Source organism: Glycine soja, chromosome 8 (assembly GCF_004193775.1).
Source record: "Glycine soja cultivar W05 chromosome 8, ASM419377v2, whole genome shotgun sequence".
Classification (NCBI taxonomy): domain Eukaryota; kingdom Viridiplantae; phylum Streptophyta; class Magnoliopsida; order Fabales; family Fabaceae; genus Glycine; species Glycine soja.
Genome location: NC_041009.1, coordinates 9851438 through 9863873, shown reverse-complemented (window position 1 = coordinate 9863873; position 12436 = coordinate 9851438). Strand labels below are relative to the sequence as shown.

General features: G+C 33.7%; 1 protein-coding gene across 2 annotated transcripts; it reads right to left on the bottom strand.

Annotated features, from left to right (window-relative positions):
* Positions 1-5475: 5475 nt before the first annotated feature.
* Positions 5476-12423, bottom strand: LOC114421796 (phosphatidylinositol 4-phosphate 5-kinase 7-like). Of its 2 annotated transcripts, none has more exons than XM_028387869.1 (10): positions 12178-12423; positions 11162-11334; positions 9978-11045; positions 9624-9791; positions 8865-9030; positions 7849-7959; positions 7505-7692; positions 6685-6839; positions 6119-6287; positions 5476-5883 (listed from the first exon to the last, which is right to left on the bottom strand). In XM_028387869.1, exons 2-10 carry the CDS (start codon positions 11176-11178, stop codon positions 5595-5597), a joined length of 2331 nt encoding a protein of 776 aa, XP_028243670.1. In that variant the 5' UTR covers positions 11179-11334; positions 12178-12423; the 3' UTR covers positions 5476-5594. The 2 variants fall into 2 exon arrangements, with proteins under 2 accessions (XP_028243670.1, XP_028243671.1); XM_028387870.1 differs by having other exon boundaries at positions 9978-11039; positions 12178-12416.
* Between the last annotated feature and the right edge of the window lie 13 nt (positions 12424-12436).

The window sequence follows — 12436 nt, the reverse complement described above, 5'->3', positions numbered from 1 at the left end:
TATCAAAAACTTTATAAATTTTTGTCTGAATCAATGCAATTACTTCCTCGAATATTCTCAGACGAACGTGCACCTTAATAATAACGACATTAAAGGGGGAAATGCAACACCAGTAGTGTGAAAAATAACAAGCAAGTTATTTATGTATGAGAAAAATTAATATAAAAAAAATTGTTTACTCCTTCCAATCAATCGTAGAAATTTCATGTCCTTTACAACTGAAGAAGAGAAGAAACCAATGAAACATATATATTCTCTGGTTTTGAATTTCAGTGAAGAACAACATTGTTTGGTGCAGACCGCATATAGCAAATGGTAACATAGCTTAGGGCTTAGGAGCCATGTGTATAACCCTTATGTATGAATAATACTATAAGATCGATATATATATATAGTCTCGTCATTTTCACCGCAAAATCCTAATTGTGCATTGGCTTAGACGACCACTTGCTTCAATCAATATTTATGGCTGTGCATGCATTCGATTAATGCCCGGGCAATTTCTTGGCAGCTCTGTGCCTCGTCCTCTTCATCGGACGTGGAATCGCTGGTGATGCCGAAGAAATTCTTGATGAAGTTGACTTTATTGAATATCCTTTATGGTTTCGGTCAACTCCTCGTTGCTCAGCCCCGCCACCAACCGCGAGCATCAATGTAGGACTGCACCGCCTCCATCTCTTTCACACCACAAGGTTCCACTTCTAAGATACCTTCATCCACCTTCATCCATCGTTTTCACCTTAACCAGCGCTTATTCTTCTTCAATTCTTCTCCTCCCTCTCAGGGTGTATCATTCTCCAATTTCTCTCCCTCCGCGATCGCAATCTTCTTCAATTTTTTCTTTCAGGGTGGCTACAACCTTGTTCGATTCTTCTTCCACCGCGGTTGCGATTGCAACCTTTTTTGGTTCTTCTCCCTCTGCTGTATGCAGCATTGGCATATTGAATGATTTTGTTTCTTCTCCCATGAAAGAAAGAGAAAAAGAGTGAGAAGAGACTTTGAGAAGTAATTTGACTTTAGATTTGGGGTGATACATAGGTGCATTTACAAGGAGAGAAAGGTGGCCTGTTTAAAATTTGGTTAAGACTTAAGAATCTGATAAATGAAAGTTATAACTATTAATTTCTCAGTATTTGGAATATGAAAAATTACATTAAAAATATTTTAAAACCATCCGAAATTATCTTTTAAATCTTTAAACCTGGAGATTCTAACTATAGAATTTCAGTATATATATATATAAAAAAAATCTAACAATAGGAACAAAAATATGGTTTTAAAATTATTTTTTTTTACCTACATTACATTAGAGTACTTCAGTAATCTCCTTCAAAAGGTGCTACACTTTTGAAGTCAGATATTAAACCAACTAATTTAATAATATAATAAATGATAATGAAAAGTTTTTTATTTTATTTTGGTGAATAATGATAATGTGGAAGTTGTTTTCTATCTTTAGAAGCAAGTACTATTTCCACTTCCTCTTTTTACTAATCCACTCCCCTTTCAAATTTTTATTCCTAAACTATCCCACAAAAGACACTCCCTCATCTCTTCCTCCCTTCATATAATCCTCTTGTCTCATCTAATTCTCTTCTGAAAATAAGAAGAAGAAAAAAAGCACAATTCACTACACATATATACAATTTGACAAATTAATTGTCTACTCATTGTAGCATTTCTATGATTGTCGGACCTCTCTCCAGTGGCTTCCTCAGACTTGCTTCTTCAAATGCCAACGGAGGTGGAGGCTTTTCAAATGGTGAGGGCGAATGGGGCAGCAGAAGGCTCCGTTAGGTGGGGAGTGTCACCAAAATCGGAGGTAGGATTGGCATTAAAAGCAACAAACTTGTGGCTGTGTTATTCGGTTTGGTTCTGATCCCATTTATTTGATTTAGCAAATTTTTAAGAGACTATCATCACATTGTACTGACAGCCGGTAATGAGACAGTGCTTTACTTTTTCAGGTTTTTTTTTTTTTTTTCATTGGTATCATATGAAATGAAATTGAAAGCTTGATTAGTATCATCTAAAATGTCGAGGGTGATGTATCTTTGAGTTTGCATCATCATCTAGTTTTGCATTATTTTTCCTTTCTTGGGGTTGGGGTCCATCCCCCCTCCCCCTTCCTTAGATTTCTCTGAACAATGAGAAAATTAATTGGGGGTAGCTTGCCACTTTACCAAACAGACTACCCTCGGATGTTAGATTTCTGTCGCTGGACAATCGGTACCATACGGCACTACCATGAAGGCTGTGTCGTTGATCCTCATCTCAATGTCATCGGTGATAGGAGTTGCTTCCATTCATATTGACAATGGATCTGTGTTTAGCAATTAGCATGTCGCTAGCCGCTAGGTTAATTGTAATCTAAAATGCCGAGGGTGATGTATGTATGAAACCAGGTTTCAATAGTGCAGGGGTTTAACGGGTGGACTAATAATTAGTTTGGTTTTATTTAATATATATATATATTAAAAAACTTAAATTATATATGTATTTATTATATATATAAGTATATAACTAACATTATTTGATTAAGAGAAATTCATTCATACTTTAAAATTCAAAATAACAATTAATAATAATGAGACATTAAAATAACATTTTAGAGGTGATTAATTTTTATTTTTTTTTGCAAAACCAGTCAGGTCGGACTGGTCCAACTGGAATCTGGTGATCTTATCGGCTGAGTTTGATGGGATCATCCCAAGTCAATTGCATGATCAATACAATAGTAAAATCGACCAAGTTAGGCTATCGAATCCTGGTTGGATCAGTCCGACTAGCCAGACCGAATTGGGTTTCATAACACTGATGTTATGTATTAATTATATTTTTATCTTTTTATATATTAATTGTCAGTGAGGGTGTTTTTCTTTTCCGAAAGAGTTAAATAGGGGGAGTGTGTTTTGTTGGCATGATAGTTTGGGAAAAACCAATGAAAATGGAGAGTGTATTAGTAAAATAGGGGAGTGGATATAGCAATTATCTCTTTAGAATTCAACTTCTCTTTATACATACCTTAATGGGTCAAGGATCCATGGGCTTTACTCGTGATTATCATTTTGGTTAATTAATGCTTAGTTGTTTGTTACAAGATGACGACATGATTAATTTTATATTAGTATACTACTTGGATGTTTTAGGTCTTGCATGGTCAAGATGTTCTTAGCCGATGTAACCTTTATTATGATCCAAAGGGTTTTACTTTTGATTATCATTTTGGTTAATCAATGTTTAGTTGTTTGTTACAAGATGATCGTATGATTAATTTTATATTAATATACTACTTCAACTGATATAACTCTTATTATGATCCAAGGTAGTCTATGTTTTTTGTGGTGCGAGAGTATTTAGATACTCGATCATCTTGTAACTTATGAAGTATTTTTGTAATAACGACTTTAAAAGTCACATGAAATATTTTTTTTAAGTCACAACTTTTTTAAATGCATTAATTTTTATCATGATCAAAATATTAAGTTGGGCTAATATTTGTGAAATAATTAGTTATCATATTTTGGTTAGAAAGAAACATAATATAAAGAGATGAATATACTAGGTATTAAACAAATAGGAAAGACTAGATAAAGATAATTTCTATTTAAATTATTAACTAGCTAATTGAAATTGGTTGGAAGTGATTAATTAATGATCTTTAACTTGCTCAAACTATAGAAATATTATTACTAATTTTATAAATAAAATTAAAATAATTTTTTCTCAAATTTGAGACAAGGAAAAATATGAAATAATTAAAATCACAAAATAAAACCAAAAAGAGCACCACAAATATGGAAAAAAATAATATTTATTTACAAACCTAAATTCTAATAATATGTTGGAATTGTCCAACTTACTTCAAGTAAAAATGGGAATTAAACAACCTTAAATGATTGATGCAATTTTTTTGTTATTTCCATCATCTTTAAGTGCACAAAAAATTACATGAATCATCTATCATAAGACTATTAACCATTGACCCTCATTTTTATTTGAGATAAGTTAAACAAGTCCATTATTTTTTTTCTAAATCAATACAATTTATTTAAATCTTGGACCAACATGTGATAATATATATATATATATATATATATATATATATATATATATATATATATATATATTAAAAGAACATATTCTATTAATAACGATATTAAAGAATAACAAGTCGTTGGTTTGAATGATCTTAGACTCAATCTCTTTAAATAAGGTTTCACATTTGATTGTTGTGAAAAAAAAAAAGTTATTGAAATAAAAGATCCCAATAAAAGTGATAAAGATTATTCATTGGTAAAACTAAAAGGTACTCAGCATTATTGATAAAAAAAACCACATTAAAGAGAAAAATAAAGTCCATTATGAAAAATAACACAATTTATTTATATTAGCATATATTTAACAACGAAAAAAAGATTGTTTCCAATCAATCATAGAAATTTCATCTTCTTTACAACTGTGAAGAAGATAACCCAATGAACATAATTCGTTGGTTTCAGCGAAGAACAACGTTGTTAATTTGGTGCATATCAATTGGTAACATAGATTACGAGCCATGCGTATCCCTTATATATGTATCAATAATACTATGAAATAAACATTATAATCATAGATTTCTCAAAAAGAAAAAAAAAAACATTATAATCATAGTCTCATTAACTTGTCCAACTCGTTTCAATCAATCATCATCAACCTCTTCCAATGCCCGGGCATTTACTTGGCGGACCTGTGCCTCTTTCTCCGGCGGCCGGCGTGGAACCGCCGGTGATAGTGAAGAAATTGCTGACGACGAACTCGACACTCGTGTTCTTGATCATGTCTGTGATGGTATCCATCAGGAGGAAGTTTCTTGTGTTGAGGTTGAGCTGGTTTGCAGCAAGGAGCAGTTCCATCAACTCCTCGGTGGAGCGGAACGACGACGTCGCCGCCATGAGCATCAATGAAGAACTGCACCATCTCCATCTCTTTCGCAATAAAAGGTTCCATCTCGAAGATGACATTATCTGACGTTTTCAGTTTAACCTTCTTTAATTCTTCTTCTTCTCCCTCTGCGCTTGTAACATTATTAATCTTCAATTTTTCTCCCTCCTCCGTGATCGTAACCTTCTTCAATTTTTCTTCCACGGTGGTTACAACCTTGTTAAATCCTTCTTAAAGAATCTTGTTAACTAATAGTGCTTTCTTTAATTAATGGGGATTTATCAATTAATTCATTCTATAGTGCTTATGGTAACTAAAAATGCAAGAGATTTTTTTTTTTTTATTTAAAGACCACATGTATCATTTATTGAAAACAATCCAATTTTAGAATTATATATAGGCACGCGGTAAAGCTCTCTCTCCGACCTAATAAATTTTTTTAACTATTAAGTCTTTCAAATAAATTGCACTATATCAATTAATCATTTTAACTGTTTGATGATTAATCTCTTGACCGAGTAGCAGGCCTATTCTGTAATGAAAAAGAAAAAATCTGGAAAAAAAATATATATAACTAAACCGAGAGTTGGTAAAACAAAATATTCTTCCTTAAGAACAATTGATTACAAAGAAGTATTAAACAAAAAAAGAAAGGTAAAATATACATATATTCAAGAAGTCTCTGGCTCCGGGAAAACTTTTTTCTCCATGAAATTGATGAAACGTTCAGCATATGTCTTTGGTTCCACCACTGATATAGTCATAGGGTCATATTGCAGTGATTTGCAGGCATGCTCAAGTTTCTTTTTCACAGTGTATTCTTGCAATATATCAATTATGCCCATGTATAGCACCACATCATAAACCTCAAAAAGCTCTACTTCTGATTCCTCCACCTTATCCCCCTGAAGTTTGCGTGTTGCTTGAGCCGGCATGTTTACTCCTAATTGCACCCTCAGCCTGAGCAACAGTCCATTTCATATTAAGACATGTGTTATTACAATGCAACACAACAAAGCAAATGATTTCTCTTAATTAGGACTGTTATTAAAGAAAGCGACATTACGTAGTGAAAGAAACAGAATGCACAATAATTGCTACATGCAACTGTTTATGACCAAAGAAGATACTTGCAAAGGTGCTAGATTAATGAATATTGAAAAGGAAACAATCAGAATAATGTTATAGAGGATACCTTGCAGTACCAGGAAGTAAAAGATCAACTTGCTTGTCACCTATGGAGTATGCCCTCAATGTATTTCCTCTAATGTGGGGTCCAGGTGCAGTGTTCACAAAGCTAGGTTCATGAGCAACTAATAACAAGCCTTTAGGAATAATCAACTGCTCCCCTTGTTTGTGTGCATCTAGTAAAGCAAAGCAAGTCGAAAAGTGCTCAATCAAAAGAAAGAAACTGAGGCACAAATGCAAGAAAATAGAGAGAATAGAATCAGTTTGTAGTGAACTTGTACAGTTGAAATACAAACTTGAATATACCTGAATTTATAAAATAAAAAAAAATAAAAAAAACAAAAGTGCACTGTATGAACTTATGGCTAATAGGAAGGTGCTAGATAGTTCAGCTGGTCTGTTCTTTTTGAGTAATTGTATGGATACATGGAAGGATTAGTTAATAAATCATGCTACCTCCCATTTTATAAGCCATTCTAATGAATGCTATTGCTAGGTGCCTTCTATAATCACTAATTTTTGAAAGAAGAATCCCATATCATGTTCTAAAATAACATCAGAGGAGGTATTTACCATCTTCAGAGGGTAAGCTATGTGGAGGCTGCATTAGTCTGGGAGGTTCCACTAAGGCCTTTAAATTCTCCGGAGCTCTAAAATGTAATCCCAACAGAAGGCTGTAATCAATTATGTGCTGAGACTCCAAGAACATGCAGTCTAGAGAAATTTGTCTGCACCAGAAAAAAGAAGTTCGAGTCATAACTAGAAGCTAAGTTATTAATCCTTCAGTCACAAATCAGAAGTGTGCTGGTAATAGATAAATACTTCAGTGCATATACACTCTCAGAAGTGTGCTAGTATGAAAGTAAATGAATCATAACCCAGAGGTGTCCCAGTAATAGATCGTTAGGTGAAATCCATTTAGTAATTATTTAATACATGAATTATAACCAGATATTGTTATCAGTAAAAGCTATAATAGCTGGATCAAACAAGAAGCTTGATTCAAACTAGAGATAATCCATTATATCTTTGCATTACTTGGAAAGGTAAGCTATTTCAATTATGGTGAGTAGACCAGAATTTCATGCAAATAAGTCCCATAACCTTATGGTTTCAGGGAACCAATGAAGCATCCTATCACAACCATGATCAATATTGTGACTAGTATTATTAATCCACTAATAAAGTAAAAAAATTTGCTGCTAGATGCCATAAGCATTTCTTAGAGCAAAAACAGTTTAGCATTTCCTCTGAAATAGGCATTATATGCTTTAGAGGAACACGATTGTTATATTCTGGAAATTTGTCAACAAATACTCCCTACTTGTACAGAAAAATAAATTGTATACCAATCACTTTTAACAGAAGTTGCTCTTAAAAAGTAGGAACTCACTTGAATAGGGATTCTCGTAATTTTTTATCCATATGAAATTCATATTTTAGATCAAGATCTTTCAATGTTGTATTGCTATTAATTTTATCTTCTTTTGTATATCTTCCTTGAGTAGACCCCTTCAGATCATAACGACGGTGGATATGAAGTTCTGTGCAAAACATATTCCCCATGACCACAAATCGTACCTAATGAAAACAATAATCAATGAAGAAAGAGAAATATTTATACGAAAATAAAAACAACAACAACCAACCATTTTCTCACCAGGTGGGGTGGAAAACAAGGTTATTTATATGTGTAGTACTAATTTAAAAGAAGCTAGAGACAGGTATTTGTTATACCTTTTTCCCACCTCTTAGTGTTATTCGATGGAGACCAAAGAATTTTGTAATAAGAGTATTCTCATAACTTCCTACATGATGGTAATATTTAGGAAGCATATTGAGCATAACCTGCAAAAAGAAAAAGAAATATATGTACATAACCACGATGTTTGGAATTGTCATTTAATAGGGTAAATCAAATTCATTATTTACTGTGACTCTGAGAGATGGAAACATAAGCAACCATTGATTTCTCAGTAAAAGTGACATTTTAACTAACATAAGAACCACTTTTCATCATACAAGCCCATCTAAAACACATTCTTGATTAGCCCTTTTGGCATTGGATTTCATGAACTTTGCCTTTTAAAAATTGTCATCAGATTATAGGCACTAGAAGTATTATTGGTGTCAATGTGTTGGAAAAGTCTCCTAAACTGTGGTGACCCTAGATAGAGCGGGTGTGTTGAAACATGGACAAAAGGAGACATGTTGAAGTCCCACATCAACTAAAGATAGTGCCAAGATAAACTATATAAGTGGGGAGCAATCCTCACCTTACAAGCCAGATTTGTAGAGTTGAGTTAGACTCATAATCCATTTTCTGACATGGTATTAGCGTCAAATTACTCGCACTAGCAAGTCCTACTAGTGTGGATGGATTGTCAAAGATGGACTAGTTATAAGCAATCATCTTTTCTCCATATAACATAAAAATACTTCTCTGCAGAAAAATACCCACCCAAATGGCCTCAATTAGCCATTTTGGCATTGGAATTCATTAAACTTTGTCCTTAAAATTTATCATCAGATTAGTGGCGTTATCAAGTATTACTGGTATTTATGGGGTTTGGTAATGGGTAGTAGGTATCAATGAAATTGTATATCAATCTATTGTCTACATGCCATCTAATAGGCTTATGTATCCAACTGCAGAAAAGTCAAATCCATATACTTGTTGATGAATTCAACACAAGATGATTAATATAAAAATGTTTCCTGATCCATGAAGGAAGAAAAAGGTGATTGCAAACCTTTAGTTCATATTTTTTCAGTGTCTTTATCACGAATCTATCATCTTGAGAAAGAAAGAATATGCTGCCACTTTTTCCAGGTGAAGATATATCCCTTAGACCAGAATCACCACAAATGGACATCATGTACTCTGCAGCATCTAATTTGAACATCTCTCTCAAATTCCTGGAAATATATGCTTATGTAATTATGCAAAGAAAAGGAAAAAAAAAGGATGCTAGAAAGCTACATGTAATTAATAAACTGAGAGGCATACATTAATCAAGTACATGAAACCTTCAATTCATTAAATGGACAAAATGTTAATTTAAAAATATGGGGTTGTTTATGTTGAGTCTGCCAATGAATACATCTTGAAAGATCATGTGCTTCTAACCATAATCCTGACTAAGCACTCTAATAGTAATATGCCACTATAATCACAAATTCATATTAGCAAGAATTCATGTATAGTATTTTGATAATGACTATGCTCACATTTAAAGTTGGACATATTTCCTTCCTTCATTTATACCTAAGGAAATGGGTTGGACTAAACGTCAACATTGATACTCCAGTTTGGAAGTTCTTCATAGGAAATAAATTATGACGCACCAACAGTTTTAGCAAACACAACAAATAAAATTAAGAGGAGATAATGCTTTCATGCCTTACAAATTTGAAATAAGTCGATCCTACTGTAGCCATATAGAAAACCTTCCAATAAATATTGCTAAACATATAATAACTCTTCAGGTGTGCATGTAGTTAATAAATACCTGAAGACCATAGGGCAATAATCCTTCCAATAGAAGTCTATAGAACAATGTGGAGGAGTCAACTGTGAACCCTCCTTGGGGAAGTACATCCTTATCCTAGCTCGATCTCCAAAATCAGATGACCGAACTTCACGTGCAGGCACTGGTGTAATTTTTCCAACAGTGTACCTGAGAATTTGGCCAAATTTCTTTAAATCAAACCTTCATATGAAACAAAATACCAAATGGTCTTGTTTTTAAAATAACAATAAGTATAATGCAGAAAAAAGAATGGTGATATTACTGGTAACAATAGATACTATATACGTTGTTCCAAAATAAGATAGAAGGGTGATGTTAGATCATATAATTTACCTGATGCCAAGCTGCAAATTAAGCTTCAAATAATAGCTTCGGCTGCCTCCAAAAATATCAATCCATGAACCCTTCTTAACTTGCTTCACACTATACTTATTTTGACGTTTGTTTTTATGTGGCATTTCAGAATAATTCCTAATTCTCTCCATAATTAGAACTCCCTGCATGTATTCCCTTTCGTAAACCAAAGAGTTAACACTAGTTGCCTCAGATTGACTTTCATTAAAAGTCTGCGATAATGTGGGTGAAGAATCGCGACATATGCAACCTCCAGCAGGATCTTGAAGGATACAGTTAGCATCTAATGATGAAGTCCTGTGAGATATTTGACGAGAACTTTTTGATCTACCACTGACAGAAATCTTTTCAGAAAAACTACGTGTAAATTTTTGTTTTGGAGCTGTATGTTTTTCCATATTCAATAACAAACGACTATCATCGCTGTTAAGAGAGCACAACTTCTTTAGAGATGGTTGTTTACTACCAGCAGGATAGAATGTTCCTTTTCCATCCTTTAGGCCCTTACTCCATGTCCCAATATAAAGCCCCCCATCAGCAAATCTATAAACTCCAGATCCATGTTTAAGTCCATTTAACCAACAACCGTCAAAAATATCACCATTAGCCCACTTCATAACCCCTCTGCCATCTATTTTCCCACTTTTCCAATTCCCAATATATGTATTTCCATTCTCCCAAGAATACCTTCCGCAGCCTTCACGAATTCCTTCTTTCCATAAACCTTCATATACATCTGAATTGGAATACTCCTTTCGTCCAATCCCATGATGAGCATCCATCCTCCAGCCACCTGTATAAATGCAGCCAGTAGAATGTGTAAAGGTGCCATGACCATGAAGGTATCCCCCAGAGAATTCACCCTCATACTTTGCTCCTGTTGGCCATGTAATCAGTCCTTTCCCCGTCATTTTCCCATTTACCCAATCACCTTCATATACTGCTCCATCTGACCATGTGTACTTTCCTTTGCCATGGGGAAGCATGCCCTTGATTTTACCAATGTAGACATCCCCATTTGAAAATGACTTTTCTTCAAACCTACACCTTACAAGAGACAGAGATGTCATTGTACATTCAAGCAGAACAGAATGCAAAAACAACATAAAACACAGAACACAAGAGGATGAATGAAACAGAGAAGGAGTTTCTATGAATATTACCTTTCACTGTCCTCCATGACTTGCAGGTTTTCAGTTTTCACTTATTTATGTTGATAACTCCAAGAAAGGTTTCATTTCCTTTAAAAGGTTAAATGTGCCAATCATTGATATAATAAGGAAATTCATCTCTGCCTTCACCACCTTTATGACACTATTGTGCCGTTCAGTGAACTCTGAAACAGGTACAACCATCATAATGAGTTTAAAAATGTAATAGAAGAAAAAAGTCACACACTGAAAAACCTTTAGCAGGTTTCTGCATTGAAGAATGTTTTTCGGAATTTTCCCACAAAATACAAATAACAAGGGAAAAAAACACTCAGCTCCTGCTTATGATGTAGTACTTGTTTCAATGGGAACAAAAAGTATAAATTCATATACTAACTGCAGAGTTTGGCATAAAGAGGGAGGAATAATTTATCAATGAAATAAAGAGGGAGGTTAACAATACATAATTTGTTTGTTTACTCTCATAATTTGCTACAATTAAAACCACTCAACCTGCATATAAAAAACATATAACAATATAACCTATATGTTCTTTATTTTTAAATCTAATATCCGGTCAATGCAAACACTGCATATGCTGAATCATTGTAAATCCTATAAAACTTACACCTGAAAAGATATGCTCATTCTTCCTAGAGCAGTGACAAACAACCCAAGAATTTTTCTGTATTCCTTGTCAAATGAGCATAATTGACATCACATCATAACTCGGCAAAAAAAGAAAACAGCGCATACCCCCATTGGCGCACTATGAAATATGAATAAATTCCCCAATAACATACTATGAAGAATGAATGAATACTCCATTTGCATTCCACTAGCTGCATAAAACAAGTAACTGACTAAACCCATATTCTTCCAGAAATATTATCTGGGTCAGTTCAATAAAAGGGCATCCAATCCAACAGCAGAATCTGCCGTTTATGTGACTAATCCACAACACACAACAAAATCCTAGATTCATTTCCACCACAACAAAAAATCAATATAAGAATCACTGAACTAACCTTAGATTAGATATATTGAAGTGCCAACGATCAATATCCTTATCCTGTGATGTAAAGCAAAACAAACTGAAAGCAAGAAGAAGAAGAAGAAGAAGAAGAAGTAACCTCCCCAATAATCAAACAAAACTTAAGCTAAGCCCTTTTTCTTTGTAAAACAGTTCGAGACAAAGCTCACGAATCCTTGTCCAACTGCCTTAGCCGACAACTGCCCCACCACCCAAAAAAAAATTATTATTCTATAAAATAGTTGCAACTGATT

Bases quoted from the DNA above. Each gene is read 5' to 3' on its own strand.
- LOC114421796 (XM_028387869.1), bottom strand. The intron at 9,031-9,623 runs GTATTTATTAAC...ATATATTTCCAG, and splicing joins TATTGCCCTATGGTCTTCAG to GAATTTGAGAGAGATGTTCA. The intron at 6,288-6,684 runs GTAAATACCTCC...TTGCTTTACTAG, and splicing joins TAGCTTACCCTCTGAAGATG to ATGCACACAAACAAGGGGAG.